The sequence below is a fragment of the Polypterus senegalus genome, chromosome 1 (genome assembly GCF_016835505.1).
Source record: "Polypterus senegalus isolate Bchr_013 chromosome 1, ASM1683550v1, whole genome shotgun sequence".
Taxonomy (NCBI): Eukaryota; Metazoa; Chordata; class Cladistia; order Polypteriformes; family Polypteridae; genus Polypterus; species Polypterus senegalus.
In genome coordinates, this window is record NC_053154.1 from 169,054,027 (window position 1) to 169,071,923 (window position 17,897).

The window sequence follows — 17,897 nt, forward strand, 5'->3', positions numbered from 1 at the left end:
GCCCTGTCAGGAACTTTGGGTACCTACAGAGGGCGTGGATGGGGGAGAACTGCCCTGGTCTTTCACGTGACCCAGAGGTGTTCTGGATGACCTGGCCGTGACATCAGAAGCAATTCCTGAGTTGGATTTAAAGGAGAGCCCGCAGCCTCACTTAATGGAGTCAGAGTTGGGAGGCAGTGGGCAACATTCTATGGGAGGTGGAAGGAGAGGATATATACAGTATTTGTGTATTGTGGTTGGTGATTCTGTAAGAAAGGTGTTGGAGGTGAAAAAGTCTCTTTTTATTGAACCTGTGCATCATTGTGTATGTGGGTTGGGGCTTAGTGGTGCCCCCTTGTGCTTACAGTATCAAAGCAGACTCTAAAGGTTGCAACACTACATATAGTGTCATTTTCATCAATTCAGTCATTTGTTTTTAGATTGTTAATTTTATCTGTCTTTCACTCACCGATAACCAAACTGTGCTGTGGCAGTATAGCAGGAACATGCCCTTTAGAAGGCACTATTCCATCACAGGTCACGCATTAGCACTCTTCAAGACTATTTAAATAGACACAGAAGCATGTCTTTGGGCTGGGAAATGAAGCTCATGCCAAATTGAAGAAAATGCCAATATCAGAGAGAGTGCACCAAGGCAACCCCAAAGTGAGCCATGATTTAGGTGTTATGAGGAGACATGTGCAAAAATCGATACTCAAAACACAGAATCTCCATTAATGATTCCACCTAAATGTGTATTGTAATAGAAATCAACTTCCAGAATGTCAGGGCAAGCCTTCTGGCCAATGCTGATTTAGTTCAATGGCTCCTGGCGATGCAGTAGCAAATCTTTCAATCTAGATCTGATTATTACTTAGTAGCTAATGATCCTAACTTGAATAGCCAGGTTCGAGAAGTGTGTAATATGACTGATTTGAAATCCCATCTGTTAAGCTGCTAATGGTTATTAATTGCTTGCCTTCTTCATACTGTTTTAATTATTGTTTTCTTTGTGTTGATGTTCATTTGATTCAATTGTGGTTTTCTTCTTAAATAAGGCATTTGAAGCTAGTATTCAGACTGATGGGTGTTATGAAATTGTAAAGCAAAGGCAACATACATTTCAATACCAGTTAATTGTGACCAGATGAACATAACAGTTAAATTACTTTTCCACATAGCCTCAATGCACTTCTAGTGCTGCTCAACTATCTTCTTCATTCCTTGGGAGAAGAAGCTTTTCAGCTGCTCCTGAATCCATATGTGCACTGCTTCCTTAACCTCATCCTTAGAGGAGAACCTGCGACTGTGTAGAACCTCATTAAGTGTGAGGGAGATGTGGAAGAAGTTCACCTGTTGCATTGCCTCCACCGTTGCAGCCGCTGCAAGGGGATGCATGTTGTCATGAAGCAGCTATGAAGTGGTAAACTTCAGAATGTTTCACTGCCTCTGACTACAGCATGTTGTTCAACAATGGTGTAATCCCACAGTATGGCGTTCATTTGATCTTGGCTTTAACTGCACTACCCATAAGCCATCAAAAATGTGTTGTATTGCATAAGCTTCTATCTGTTGTGGTTACTGTGTAATTTTCAAATTGCCTTTATTGTTTGATTTACCCTTGTAAGAAAAACACTGGCTATTTGATATGAAACCAAGAACATGGTGAGGTTACAGACTTTGTATATACATGCACTCCTGAGAATTTAAGAGCTGCAAATCAACTGAGATAGCAGGAGAACTAGAAAAAGAACAAAAAAATGACTCTGCTGCTTTTTTGCTAGTGTCAGGAACCATGCAAAACCAAGTTAAAACCACTTCTTGTTTTGTTTCAATTAACTCATTCTGAAGGTTCACGACATCTGCCATGACACTTTTTATGGTTACGTTGGTTGTACTCTTTACATGGAAATGTACCAATGCATCCAATCACCAATTGATTTCAGCCCTCATGGAAATGACAAGCCTTTCTTGAATTATTATTTCTCCTTTTGTTGTGCTTCAATACTTGTTTTGGGTGTTTGAATTTTGTACAATGCTTGGTTTATGTGCATTGAAAACATTTATTGCAATAAATTAGCCTTACAGTAGTTTTCTTGATATTTTCTTTGTGGTTAAACTAATTGCTGAAATGTAATCAAATTAATATACAGTTACAGTAACTCCTCATTTAGTTTACAGGATTCCAGTGGAAAAACATTTGTGAACCAGACTGTCAGCATGTTCAATATAGTGGACAGTTTATTCAGGTTTGAATGGCTTTTCTCTACATTCATAATGATTAACACAATACAACATCCTAGTACAGTACTTAAGGTCTGAATCAAATTTGAATGGTCAGTACTAATTCTTATGTTGGTTGTTTCATAAACCATCTTATGTTGTTGTTCTCCTTGAAAATGCTTCAATAAAAAAATAAAGTTACAAAGCATTGTAAACCAGAATAATATAATATACTCAGACCTGTTTTACCCAATTCAGTCTGAGCCTATCCAAGTGACAAGTTCCAGTAAAATAAGAGCACTGGTACTACGTCTCCCTTCTTTACAAAAATAAGCAATCTATGACTTCCCACCACCAAGGGTAAGCTGTTTCCCTCTTCTGATTCGGAGTGTGAGAACTGTTCTTGGGTGTGTTTACATTGACAGGAGCTCCTACCTGGTTCCTGAGTCGTCCTGGAGCAACAGCAGGCTGATGATCCAATACTTTTCCAAAGCATTCAAGTGAAGGCATGATGCGTGAAATCTCACTGGAAAAACAACATAAAGAGGGTAGTCTGCAAGTATCTTAAGAGAAACACTGCAAAGAAAATGCAAACCCCCTTGTGAAGAGGGGCAGGGTTCATCCACAGTTTACTGCTGGATGGAATAGCAGTTCTGGGAAAGCATCTTTCAAAAAGCGGTTATTAACATTTATTGGTTTGTCCCGATTAATAATAGTGTTTAAAATTAATTAAGAGAAAACAAAACCTAGAATAGGAAAGCCGTGCTTGGGCCAGACTCACATCTTTAAAAGCAGAATTTTACCCATATAGTTTTAGTAGTTGCAGAAGAATAGTGAAATTTTTACTTGCATGTCTAAACCATATGCAACACATCACCATTCCATAGGACCATGATAAACATTGTTGAAAGACCCAACAGACCACAGAAGGATTAAATAACAAGACCAGTCGGCTTGCTTGGACAGACTCAAAAAATAAAATATAGATACCTAGTTTTAGCATGTTATAGAGCTCATCCCAGTCGGAGTAGAATAAGTAGTGTTGTCACATGTACAGAGTACAACAAAATTACAGCTTGCATGTTTAACAAACATGCAACACATCACCATTCTTCGGCACCATAATAAATGAGAATATATTAAAATACGGAACTTCCTTTTATTGAATAAAGACGCACACATTACTAAGTTCTCTTAAGAAAGAAGACTTCCTTCATGTTTCATTGCTAAGACCCAGTTAACATTTTCCACTATTAGCATGTACACCTACATGCATGTTGAAGGTGACTGTAGGATTTGGATTGTTTCCCTTCCTGTTTCCAACGAGTCACTTTTGAAACTGCTTTTTTTTTGGATTGTTTAATTCATCCTATGCTCTTTCCTCTTTTACTATCATCACTTCTGGATAAGCTTGTGTCTATGTATACTCTTCCCTTCGTTGATGTTGGTAGTGCCAGACACGTGAACTTGGGGCATGTTACACAGTTTTGAGTCTATCCAAAAAGGGAAGATATTTAATGTGACACAGCAGATAATGAAATAAGAGTTTTTTCAAGGACAGACGATGTCTTGCTGGAAATCACCTGATGTCAGAATTACTGTCTGTTGTCCCCAAGTCCTCCCCCTTCTTCCACTTCAAATACTGACAATGCCAAAAGAACTTTATCATTTACGATTTGAATGCCATCCCGAGCTGATCTCTTTGAGACAGAACCTTTCCAACGCACACCACATCACTAGTGACGGAGTCGTCTACTTTTTTTTTTACACTGGACATTAAACAAGTTTACAGATGGTACCCCAACCCTTCATCTTTTTCTGTGTTTGCTTTTACAGTGTTTATACAGTACTTGTGCTATACCACTTTATCCATAATGTTCTTTTCCTAGATTTGTTTTTATATTTGCACTATACTCTTCCTTTTCTCATATACCAATCTGTTTCTCGAGTACTCTTCCAATCTGGGAATTGTGATTGTCTCTTTGTGTTTCTCTTCCTGGTGTTGTGTCCTCATCATTAGTGATGCATACATATTTCTATTCTACCCAAGCCCATTCTTCTTCTATGCTTCCCTTTTGTTATTTTTAATTCTTCCCATACTTTTCCCTAGCATAGTGTTTCATTTTGTATTTTCCTGCATTCTTTTCCTCTTTATGATGCAAGTTTGCTAATTCCTAAGGGATGTGCTTATACCCTTGCCTTCCTGAGTACGTATAATTTTCCTTCCTAGGGGTGTTTATAGTCTGTTCCTAGTGTCCCTGCTTGTAATTTCCCTTCACTCAACACTTCCTGAGGGTGCACCTTTGTAATGTTTGTTGTCCTGTTTTCTTGATTTGCATCCCTTTATAGTTGCCATTCACTCTTGACAAAATATTAAAACCTGACTTTTATGTGAACTGAAAATATTTACTGACAAGATATGAATCTGTGAGAAACTGTGTTTTTCCTTAAAATAGTACATTTTACAGGAAAAACCTTTTGAATTTTTGAAGCCAAGAAGAGACTCTGGTTATCTGAGAATCAGAAAGAGAAGAGAAGCAGAATGCTCACTTCCTTTTTATGTATGACTGTTTTAAATCAGCTGCAAGTGGCTAACCGCCTTTCACTTCCAACCTGCCTGCAAGCATTTCCTCAAATTCATCAACTTTCCAACTGGAACAGAGAACTCGATCCTAAAAGAGAAATCTCTCCTCTACTGTAATTGCTGGACTGCTTGAGTGAACACCAATGAGGGGGTAATGCTTCTTGATTAAATCTGATCAATGTAGTTGGATAAGATATGCATAGAAATTCAGAGATGAAGAATAAAATCAGAACATTGCTGAAAGTTTGAAGGAGCCATCTGTTAGATTATTCTGTTATGATATCAAAAAACAAGTTTGTGGACAGTTTCTTAAATATATGATTTGTAAAAAGTTACCTGTTCAAATTCTTACAGATCAGTTGAATTAGCTTCTTAAGGTGGGGAAGATTTGTGTTCCCACTCTGCACCTGCTCTGCATCAAGATTGATGGAAGCTCTGAAGTACTCCTGGATGGCTTTTAAATACTCCTCAGGCAAGCTGTATCAACAAGAAACAGAAGGCCATGACAGTATAAATTTCGAATTTGCATGCTTGGTACCTCACTGCCTAGTGGCACAACAATTTGAATAACGCACTCTCTTGGAGCTCTGTAGCAAATGCTTCTCTACCACTTCTGTTATTTGAAGGACAATTAACACTACTGTTATTATTTGCTGGGCAGCACAGTCTGTTGTTTCTTCACTTTAATAAATCATATTGAATACAGGTGACCACTGGGTAGTAGCCCCAGTTTGTATTAATTTTCTGTTCCTGTGCCCTAATTTTTACCCACAACAACAGTTGCTTTAATTGACAAATTTTAAATTGGCCCTTTATAAGTAATTGAAGGTGTGTGTGAGTTTACTTTTTACGCAAAGAGTAGTGGGAATCTGGAACAAACTACTGACATATGTAGTTGAAGAAACCTTGATAACCTTTAAAATGTATCTGAATGAGATATTGGGACATCTTAGCTATTAGCTAAACTAACAAACTTGACAAACTGAATGGTCTCTTCTCCGTTATCAAATTTCCTATGCTCTTTTAAGCATGGTTTGAAACAGAATTGTGTCCTGTCCAAATTTTGGTTCCAGCCGTGTGTCTAATGCTCCAGTCTTCCATGACTCTGAGTGAGAGGGTTTGAGAACATTATGCTTTGTTATGTTGTCGCAGTGCTACTGGGGAGTGAAGACTTCAATTTCCAGCAGTCCCTGCAATGGCTCTGATTGGTCATCTGCTGAGGGTACAGGGGCTGCTGGGGACAAGGAGGCTGGAGCGAGATTTGAAAGGAGGCCGTTTCTACAGAGAAAAAAGAAGTCTTTTGTTGTTTCGTGTCTTGAGTCGCCTGTCTGTTTGCCTTCCTGTTGTCTACCTGTGGATTCTTGTTTTGTCCTGGATTATTTCCTGTGCGGGAGTATGGAATATTTGGTGTCTGCCTGCTGCGTGAGGACTGATTTGGATTCTGTGTCAACCTTCGAAAAAAGGAGCGCTCCTGATCTCCTCATTTGTCATCTTCAGGAAATACTGGTAGGACTGTCTTTACATTCACATACAGTGAACTGGTCTCTGGACTATCTATCTCCATCATTTCATACTATGGTTACCGTTATTTATGGACTTCATCGTGAATGGTTTTTGTTGGTCATTTGTTATTGTTAAATTTGTCTTTATTGTATATTGCCGTAAAGGGAACTGGGGTGGAATCATTGTAGTGTGTATACTTATATTTTGTTTACTATTGTTTAATACAGTCTTCTGTTTCTGTTTTATTACTGGTTGCTTTTTTGTCTCTGTGAGGGAGCGTATGTGAGTCGGGCCAAGGCTGGGTGCGTTCCTGAGATCATCACCGAAAAAATAAATAAATCACCGTCAAAGGTGAAAGTGTGAATCTTAGCTGGGGTTTTAGTCCTTTACAATGTATATAATCCACTCTTCCCTGATAATTTATGGGTTTGAAGGAACCAGGTATATTATTTTCTTTCTTTAAAGCCCTAACGTGTCTACTGGCTAGAGCAAAGATATTTTGTTGTCTGGGGTCGTGTTTTATTACCCCCAGCCTATTAGTTAATTCGCCAACGTCACTCTTTCCCCTTCATATGAACAAACCTTTTCACATTTTTGAGTAACTTCAATTTTCTATTTTTAAGTGATTTTTGTGTTTTGCTTACATCTCTATGTAGCATGGACTCTCTATGAATAAAGGAAAACTTGTATTTTTATTAATGATATACAGTACCTGCTGGTGTCAAGGTGCTGCAGCTTTTGCAGGAAGGATTCAGAGGGCACAGATTTCACCAATTCTGGGCATTTACATATGTCACTTGGAGACTCCTTGTTCTCCAGGACTGGAGAAGCCTGAGGGAAGTTTCGAGGAGGAAGCTGAGGAGGGATGATGGCTGGTTCTGAAAGAATTATGGAGAAGAAAGACTTCATTAAGCTAGGTGGAAAAGTTTTATGACTTCCAAGACAAGATCAGGATTGCTCTTTCTGGTACATTGTACATGTCTCCCTTGGACCCCTGGGGATCCCACATATGACTTTGCTTTGTTCTAATATGGTTCAGTTACATCACAACTTTCTTTAATACTCCTCTTTAAGTAAACCAACTAAGCTGAAAAAAAAGAATGTGAAAAGGCCAAAAGGGTACTGAAACCAAAATCCCCAGTCAGATTCTTAATTACTTACTTACTTACTGTAACTACAACAGACATTTGGAAAGAAGAATATGTAATTGTAATTGTAATGAGATGTGTCTAACTAATTCAGTATCAACTCCTCTTTCTACCAATCATTATTAAAAAGTGAATTAAACTCCCTAGATAGAGTAAAGGAGCAGTCAAGTAGCACTTTATTGAAAAGTTTAATCCCACAGTCCAAAGACATGCAGGTTAGGTGCATTGATGATCCTAAATTATCCCTAGTGTATGCTTGGTATGTGTGTGTGTGTGTGTGTGTGTGCCCTGCAGTGGGCTGGCACCATGCCCGGGGTTTGTTTCCTGCCTTGCGCCCTGTGTTGGCTGGGATTGGCTCCGGCAGACCCCCATGACCCTGTAGTTACGATATAGTGGGTTGGATAATGGATGGATGGATGAATCAAAATCTCTATCACTGCCTTTTACAGATTCAAAATAAATCTGTTGGAGGAAGACATGTAATCCTGCAGCAAGGATTTAACTGAAGAAGATACTGTACATATATTAAGCACATTTTGATGGGAGTAAAGGTTGGAACTTTAGAGATTTAGTCCACAACCAGCCTTATTCAATTCAATGTATTCTTGTACAATACTCTTCACCAAGTACAGACTCACAGTGTTCGCACAAGTTTACAAGAGTTCAGTACTTAACCATACAACATACAAAATCACACACACATCAGTGGTTAAACAAAATCATACCAATATAAACACATTGTAACAGCATTCATACAGAAAATAAATCTTTGGAGACCAAAACTATTTGTCTGGTCACCCAGGCTACTGTGTCTGGTTATTACTGGGATGGGAGTGAAGTGTTTTGTTGTATTGCTTTAGGATTTTTTAACACTCGAATAGCATTTATTACACCAGGTGCAAAAACTGAAAATGTTTCAACAACCTGTACATGTCATTTTAACACCAGCTGACCCTTTTAAATTGTCAGCAGGCAGAGTGGATTGTGAGCAACTGCAAGGAACTTGTTAAAAATGGTTCGGGAGATGGGGGTGTTTTTGAGAAACCAAAACAAGAAATTTTCTACAGTAGAATACTTAAGTATTGCTATCAAAAACAAAATCCAGACCCATAAGTGAAATCAAAATCATTAGAGCCTGAATGTTAAAACTGTGAACCGAATTAATAACTGGGAAACTATGAATCACTAAACAGAATACCTGACACTGTTCGAGCAGGCAACTGAAACACTGCACTGAGTTTTATGCAGAACCCTTGTCGTGCTACTTGGGAAGCATTCCTTATAGTAGTGTGATGAGATCTCGTGGTAGATCAGATTTGTCTCGCGAGATGCGTCTGGTCTCGCGAGAACATGACAATATCCTTGCGTTATTGGCATGATGGAGTGTGAGGGAGAAGTAAGGATAGAAGATGCGACATTTAAATCGTTGGTGTGGCAACATTTTGGATTCCTTGTGGAAATAAGAAACGGCGAAAAAATGACAGACAAGACAGTTTGCAAACACTGTAAGAAATTAATACTGTACACCTCTGCTAACACAAGCACTATGCAAAAGCATTTAGAAAACAACCACAGCTCGTTACTAAAAGCTGCGCCTGTGAAGAAAACGGAAAGCAATTCAGTTCGCATGAAAGGGCAAACAACCATAACAAATGCCTTTGCAGCTAAACTTCCACCATCCAATGCAAGAGCCACGGCAATAACAAGAGACATCGGCGTTTTCATTGCAGCCGATATGAGACCATTTTCTGTGGTGGAAAATCTGGGATTTCGGCGACTCATCCACACACTGGAACCAAAGTATGCCATCCCGTCACGCGCACATTTTACTCGCACGGTGGTCCCGACCCTCTACAAGGAGTGCAAGGTAAACGTTGTACAGGCTCTGAAAGAGGCAGAAACCATCGCCATAACTACTGACGGTTGGTCTTCTAGGTGTACACAGAGCTATATCACAATTACAGCCCACATTATCAACAGTAATTGGGAAATGGTACATTTTGTACTGCAGACGCGCCCACTTTTTGAATCACACACAGGGGCAAACGTCGCTGAAGTTTTACAAGAAGCTGTCACACAGCATCGCTATTGTAACAGACAATGCGCGTAATATGGATGTGGCAGTGCGCGAGGCAGGATTTGAGCCGCACATCAAATGCTTCCCGTACACAATAAATGTCGCTACACAGGCTAGCCTCGGTGTTGCGCGTGTCGCTCGTTTGCTCGGGCGGGTGAGACGTGTAACTGCTTTTTTTCACCGGAGTTCCACAGCTGCCGCAGTACTGACGTCTAAGCAGAAGCTGCTACAACTGCCACCGCACAAATTAATAATGGACGTCACCACGCAATGGAATTCATCATTGGATATGCTGGTTTGTTACCTGGAGCAGCAGGCTGCTATGGCAGCAGCGCTCACCAGCCCAGAAATAAGACAAAATGCCCGAAACATTGACACACTGGATACCTGCGACATTGTCAATGCCGAATTTCTTGTGAAGCTGCTGAATCCTTTAAAGACAGCTACCACTGTCTTTGTGTGAAGAGAAGAGGCCCACAGTGTCTCTCATCGTGCCACTGAAGAACATGATAGAACAAAACTTGACACTAAATGACAGTGATTTCCCCCACTGTGGCCGACATAAAGAGAGCAATTCTCAGCAATATTTCAGGCAGATACAGTGGGGATGTATACAACTAACTGCTGGAAAGCACTGCGCTGGACCCAAGATTCCAGTCTTTACCGCAGCTAGACAGCAATCAGCGTGAGGCAGTCTTTCAGAGGATACAGAAAAGGGTGGAACAGTTGCAGCAAAACCAGGTATCATTGACTGGATTTTATATTTCCAGTACCAAATTTTAATGGATTTAATAGGTTCATGCTGTGTTTGTGTGTGTGTTGTAAACACGAGAGCATCAGAGTGAGTGTATTTGTGTTAAAAGAGAGAGGGGGACTGCTTTGCTGCTTGCTAATGTTAAAGCCAGTGTTTCTGCTGCTTAAAGCCCACAGATGAGAAGAATATGGAGCGCAAGGAAGAGGCATCAGCTCATTGTTCCACACATGGGGGCGAGGGGGCTCTTGAAGCTGAAGGCGGAGCTGAGTCAGAAGGGGAACCTGCTTCCAAGAAGACAGCACTTGAGGATCTGCTAGGGGACTCTTTCTCGAAGACAGAACATCCCAGTGAAGGAATTGAGAGGGAAACTGAACTTTACAGAAGAGAGGCATCTATCCCACTTAGTTGCTGCCCTCTGACATGGTGGAGAGAAAACAGCTCCAAATATCCTTTGCTGTCTCCACTTGTCAAAGAATATCTTTTCATTCCTGCGACCTCTGTTCCAAGTGAGCATGTCTTTTCAACTGCAGGAGACATAGTTACTGCCCAGAGGTCACAATTGCTGCCAGAAAATGTAGACATGCTTATATTCTTAAAAAAGAGCATGACCATATCTTAGGCTGTTCTGTATAGGTCATTACCTCATTACCTAGGTCTTAGCTCTTTTTCCATGCTTAAGAAAATTTTGTTCATTGTTTTGCACTCTGAGTTTTAAGACAGCACTACTTTGATAGTTACACTAATTATGGTTAATTGCACATAAAGGGATATTTGTGTTGTTTATTATTTATTTTTATTTATACTATTTAATTTTATTGTGCAATTAATTGCCTGTCAGTTTGTGGCAAAATATTTTGCAGTGTTTACATGTTATTACTGCATATCATTCATCAAAATAGAAGTTTTATTTCATAAAGTTGATTTCAAAATGGACATACATTTTTTGCATTTTGTGTTTTTCAGTTAAATAAAAGGCTATTTTTGCTATATATTTAAACATTGAGGATTTCTTTAAAAAAAATGTCTAAAAGTCTCGTCTCGTTCTTGTGAACCCAGTCTCGTGTCTCATCTCGTCTCGTGGGAAAAGCGTCTCGTCACACCCCTAATTCCTTAGTAACACCGCAATGGGTCCTAGCAACTTACCTAACAAAATCTGAGACTCTAAAATGGTTGTGTGACATACTTATAATAAAATAACAAAAATATTTATATCTTTCTCAGACTAAAGAATACAAATCACACACTAAGACAAAAAGCGTTTTTCAGTGAGATGTCCAAAGTTTCATGTATCTTAATAGCATTGTCTGTGGGCAAGTTTGCATGGGTACAGCATATAACATCTACATGTAATAAAACTGGTTCTTCTCACTCTCCAGCTGCTGGAAAATTCTAAATCCATTTTTGCATCCTGCCAAATCTGATATTAAAACAAAATATATTTATAGTTATCATTGCTTACACAAAAATGATAGATAAAGGATAAAGAATATTGCAAAAACACACTTTGCACTATTGTGTACTGTTTAAGTTAATAGAAACTGCAATGCCATTATGAGAAAAAAATATTATAACGCTCTTATCTTTATCATACCATCAAAGGCCTTAAATTAGAATCAGGTGCACCCAAATAAAGAGTAACCCAAAGACCCTCTTTACTTAAACATCAGAAACCAGTGTTGTGGTTTGGTCTTAACAATTGAGATGAGTGACTACATAATGCCAAGATTAAAAGAGCCCCTAAAGCTCTTAAAGAAAGACAATTAAGGCCTCTGAGTGGAAAACAGTTTTAAAGTGCCAAGCAATTTGTATTTGAATCTAAAGATCATTAAGAAATGGAGAAAATGTCACACATCTTGCAATCTATCCTGGCTAAGACATCCCATTAAAATCAGCCCAACAGTTGACCAATAGATGTTATGGGATTTTAAGAGCCTCAGGATAAAATCAGGGGACTTTCATGTTAGTCAAAGGACATGTGACAAAACATACAAAAGGGATTTTACAACCCAGCTCTTCTTGAAAGGTCAGAAAGGAAATATCATCTGCTCTCAAAAATGAATATAAATGCATGACCTGAAGATTGCCAGGCAACATTAAAGTGAATAACATGACTATTGGAATGATGTGCTCTGGATGGAAGACTGAAAAGTTGAGATGTTTGGCAACAATGCCAGACATCATTCCTCCAACTGTAAAGCATGGTGGTGGAAGCATATTGTATTGGTGCAGCTTTTAGATTACATTAGATTTGATTTAGGATAGATTAGAACAGATTTTATTCCTCAGGGCCTGGCCATGTTGTTATCATAAAGTCAACCATGAATGAGATATGTCATAGTTGAGAAGAATGTGAAACCATCTGCTTTTAAGTTGAAGCTGACCCATAAGTGGACTTGCATCAAGACAATGACCACCCTATTATTTGCTAATTTCAAAATACCTTTAACTGAAAGTTATTGCCCAAGACCTGATTTTCCCTACATCATACTACTAGTTCTTAATTTGGTAAACATTGCTTAAGTAATAACAGAAAAAGATACATAATTTTATCAATTAAGTGAGTATTGCTTTGTGCAGTAGAATATAACAATAACCTCCTTACCTGACTCCTCTTCAGGCTCCTCTGCCTTCTCCTCTTCCCGGGGCACTGAGAAGCGCAGGTGTGTCACCAGACCCATATTCTCTTGCATGTAATGGTCTATTAAGTCAGAAAGATTTGTAAAAAATCGGATTGGTACCCCTTCTGAAGCCTGGAAGTGAAGTATAAAGAAGTATGAATTAGGTCTTTCAGAAGTGGTTACTCAATAATGCAATCATAAAATCCATCCATCCACCCATCCATTCATCCAACCAGCCATCCATCCAGCCATTTTCTGGTTGGGTCATGGGAGCAGGGGTCTACGCAATGATTTCCATTTTTCTCTTCATCTCTATCAAGGGGATACTTAGGTGTTCCCAGGCAAGCCATGAGACAGTATGCCTTGGGTCTGCCCCAAGGTCTCCTCTTGGTTGAACATGCCCGAAACAACATCCAAGTGCAACCAAATGCAATCAAATATTAAATGCCTTAAACTCAGAAAGCAGGACTGCAGGTTAACACAATGGCTTGTGTTGTAGCCTCTTTGGCCACTAGGTTCAAACAGTATATTCACATCTCCAAAGAAATTACTTAAGTTTAATATTCAATGTTAAAATAATTTGTTGTTTATGGTTGTGCATATGTGGAGTGTTCATTATATAAAGGCCTGCTGCACCATCCAAGTCTAAGTCTTGCTTTGTCCATCATTGGTTATTAAACATGCTCCTACTCTCCTGTAAATTGAAATCAGGTAAACATCTTTTCAACATAAAACAACTAAGAAACAGACAAGAATAGACTCCCCTTGGTTAAATAATGCCATTGCGGCATTTTGCTCGAGCTATTTTATTGTAGGACAGTATAAACCCTAATATACTCCTGATGTGTCCTTCCAATTAAGTCAGTAATTCTTTAATTTACTGACCAGCTGATATTGTTTAAGTATTATCTGGTTAAACCAAACTTCAACTAGAAATGTTTTATTCCTAGTTGCAACCTACCAGAATTCCAATAATGTACTTACATGGGACTTTGACATTGGACAATGTAGGTAATATAATTACTATATTTAAATATTTAACAAAATACAGAGCAAAAATTCAAGAGTAATATTGAATAGTATGTAATCATTATTTCAACTTGCTATCACAAAATACAGTAAAAATGAATTGTAATAACATACTAAATGGATTAAGAAACTGGACTGATGGATTACATTTCAGATTTATACATTTTATAGATTTTCCTATTTCACATTGTGATCTGTAGTGAGAGTAGACAGCACGTTGAGACGTACCTGGAGGTTTGGAGGTACACACTGGAGAGAAAGGCAATGAAAGGCAATAGGAGTAAGACTGAGTACACATGCATGAATGACAGGGAAGGTGGTTGAATGGTGGGACTGCAAGAATCAGAGGTGGTGAAGGTAGATGAATTTAAATATTTAGGCTGAACAGGCTGAAACAGCAGTAGCGCTGCTGCCTCGCAGTTAGGAGACCCACGTTCGCTTCCCGGGTCCTCCCTGCGTGGAGTTTGCATGTTCTCCCTGTCTGCGTGGGTTTCCTCCCACAGTCCAAAGACATGCAGGTTAGGTGCACTGGTGATTCTAAATTGTCCCTAGTGTGCACTTGGTGTGTGTGTGTGTGTGTGTGCGTGCGCCCTGCCCAGGGTTTGTTTCCTGCCTTGCACCCTGTGCTGGCTGGGATTGGCTCTGGCAGACCCCCGTGACCCTGTAGTTAGGATTTAGCGGGTTGGATAATGGATGGGTGAGGTTGAACAGTCCAAAGCAATAAATAGTGGGGTAGAGTGGTGAAGAAGAGAGTGTAGGCATGGTGGACTAGGTAGAGAAGAGTGGCAGGAGTGATTTGTGATAAAAGAGTATCTGCAAGAGTGAAAGGAAAGGTCTACAAAAACGGTACTGTATGTTTTGGGAACGGTGGCACTGACAAAAAGGCAGGGGGAAGTGGGAGGGTTGAAGATATTACAATTTTCGCTTTAGTAAAGAGGGTAGACAGGATTAGGAATGGATATATTAGAGGGATAACTCATGTATGACAGTTGGGTGACCAAGGTTGATATGGCTTGGGCACATGCAGAGAAGATCAAGAAAAAGGGTACATTGGGAAAAGAATGTTGAAGATGTAACCAACAGGCAAGAGGAAAGGAGGAAGGCCAAATAAGAGATTTATGGATGTGGTGAGGGAGGAAATGAAGGTAGTCGATGTGGCAGAAAATGATGTATAAGACAAGGATAGATAGAGATGGATGATCTGCTGTGGCCTCCCATTAATATGAAGTTGTATCAGAAGGTGCCAAGAGAAGAAATCAGGCATTATAGTGAGTGACATCGGAAAAAGCAAATCAAAAGCAACAGTGCAGGCAGTCGTCATTTTATATGTGTGTTTCACTGTTCTCACAATCGCAGAATGATGTAGACAGCAATCAAGGAAAGTATAATATAATCAGACTGTAATGTCTTTTACAGATAGGCCCAATTAAATGCATCAAAATCAAAAGTACTATAGGTTTTCATTTTTAATATGGACTTTTTAAGAGAACACTAATCAAAAAACGATTATGCTCATAGAAATAATATAATTAATCCGTCTATAGTTCCATTCATAGGAAGCATGGCACAAAGAATCAAGAATAACTTTATGACTGATCATTTTTATATACTACCTTTCATTGAAAACACTATTGCAAATTATTTGATCTTTTGGCTTCTCCCGTTAAGGGCTGCCAAAGCGGATCATCCTCTTCCATATCTTTCTGTCTTCTGCATCTTTTTCTGTTACACCCATCACCTGCATGTCATCTCTTACCACATCCATAAACCTTCTCTTGTACCTTTCTCTTTTTTTCTTCCCTGGCAGCTCTATCCTTAGCATTCTTCTCCCAATATACTCAGCATCTCTCCTCTTAACATGTCCAAACCAACGCAATCTCGTCCCTCTGAAATTGTCTCCCAACCATCCAACTTGAGCTGACCCTCTAATGTACTCATTTCTAATCCTGTCCATCCTCATCACCCCCAAAGCAAATCTTAGCACCTTTAACTCTGCCACCTCCAGCTCTGTCTCCTGCTTTGTGAATATTGCAAATAATTTGAAATTCAGTCAATATTTATTATTTACACTACTCAAAAGAAATAAACTGAATAAAGAAAACTAGCCATGGTACGCGCATAATCAGGCCAGTTTTTTAATGATTTTTAAGCACAGGGAGAAAATTAACATTTGAAAAATCGGTAATGTAATAAATCAGCAAGAAAAGCAACATTGTAACAATGCACGGAATGAACCAACACACAATCGTCCGTGACTGAAAACTAGCGGACCGCCATTGCGCCTTCTCCTCCCAGACAGAGGGATGGGGGTGGACGGCGCTCAGGCGCGGAGGGTGGAACGGGAATAGAGGAGAAGAACGTCCGTTCCGCTACCTCCATCATGCTAGTCTGCTGATTTCTCGTGCAGTATGCACTGCCTGCTCATGTGCCCACCTTCAACTCGTCACTTGAGTTGTTGTCGTCTTTGCACAGTCCAGATGCACCTGTGACTCACGTAGACCTCTCATTGCTCTGTGCGGTTTTGGCTGCTTTTCTATATAAAATCCACCAAGACACCCGACCACAGTAGTAGCGAGGTGGGAGGGGGGTGTGTACAAAGGGTAGGGACGTAATCAGTGGGAGCGTATGAGTCGCACTTAGTGGGAATTCCATGGTTTGCAGCCCGAATGGGGTTCAAAGGCTTACCCACGCCTCTCTGTGCCGTGTAGACACACGCTCAATCTCATGCATAATTATTTATTGAATGCTAAACACTTCTGGAAAGACACAGTTGTCTAAAAAGGGTTGGTGTCAGAATACAACAGAAAGTGAATGAAAAGATGGAACTCTGGAGACAGCAACATATAATTGTCCGTCAGTGAAGACTGCTTTTGGCAGATACAGGCATATCTTTTTGAAAGTTTGTCCTTGTGTCGGTTTTTAAAGACCGCTTACTTCATTGTATTTTAACCTCAGTTGTAAAGGATTGTTCTAAGGATCCCATAGGATACACCTCGCAAACCGTTTTACACGCTGTATATGGCAATTCACCTCTGCGAGAAACATACCTCTATGAACAGTCAACGTGCCTCGGAGGTGCATGTGGCCTCTACGACAGATGAATATAAATGATGTGGCTCTGCAAGTTGTCGTCGTATCCAATGGTCTTGGAGTTGGTGGGCGTGGCTCATTCCTGCGTGCACCATAGGTGTCTTACTTGTCGGCGGCTTAGTGATTCCATGCCCCTTCCGGCGTGCTTTCCATTGGTGTCTTGCCTTAGTGAATCTATACTAATAAAAGGCAAAGCCCTCACTGACTGACTGATTGACTGACTCATCACTAATTCTCCAACTTCCCGTGTAGGTAGAAAGCTGAAATTTGACAGGCTCATTCCTTACAGCTTACTTACAAAAGTTGGACAGGTTTCATTTCGAAATTCTACGCGTAATGGTCATAACTGGAACCTATTTTTCTCCATATAATGTAATGGAGTTGAGCTCGATGGCCGTGGGGGCGGAGTTTCGTGTGACATCATCACGCCTCCCACGTAATCACGTGAACTGACTGTCAACACAATATGTAGAAAACAAGGAAGAACTCCAAAAAGCGCTGAAGAAAACATGCATTATACAATTGAGAAGGCAGCGAAACAATAAGTAGCGACCGAGTCACACATACAACCATATTCATGAGTACAGCTACTTCGGAAACAAAGCACAGTGTAAACCTAAAGTTTAAATTACGCTTTAAAAAATAGCGCGTTTAATCACACTTTGCATTCCAAGCAAAGGGGAACTTCTGGCAATGCATGATTTCCTGGTACACCGATTACATTGATGTACACATCAGAGCTACAAAAATGTAACAGTCGTAAGAAAGCGCGTTGCAAGGGTGCGAGAAGCATCTTATTCTGTTACAATTGGCGTAGCCGCTCCATAGCTCCTCTTGAGCGCAGGCAATGCCGAGCGCTAGACCTCCACTGTTGCTGGCGCTCTGCTTTGTC

At 39.9% G+C, this 17,897-nt stretch overlaps 1 protein-coding gene across 1 annotated transcript in view; it reads right to left on the reverse strand.

Annotated features, from left to right (window-relative positions):
- The window catches only part of inpp5d (inositol polyphosphate-5-phosphatase D), a 137,168-nt gene that overhangs the window by 65,613 nt on the left and 53,658 nt on the right, over positions 1-17,897 (reverse strand). The window contains exons 3-6 of the mRNA XM_039762696.1: positions 12,871-13,018; positions 7,002-7,167; positions 5,123-5,263; positions 2,638-2,728 (exon numbers count right to left, since the gene is read on the reverse strand). Coding sequence (XP_039618630.1) covers positions 2,638-2,728; positions 5,123-5,263; positions 7,002-7,167; positions 12,871-13,018 — 546 coding nt within the window. The remainder of the gene's footprint in view (positions 1-2,637; positions 2,729-5,122; positions 5,264-7,001; positions 7,168-12,870; positions 13,019-17,897) is intronic.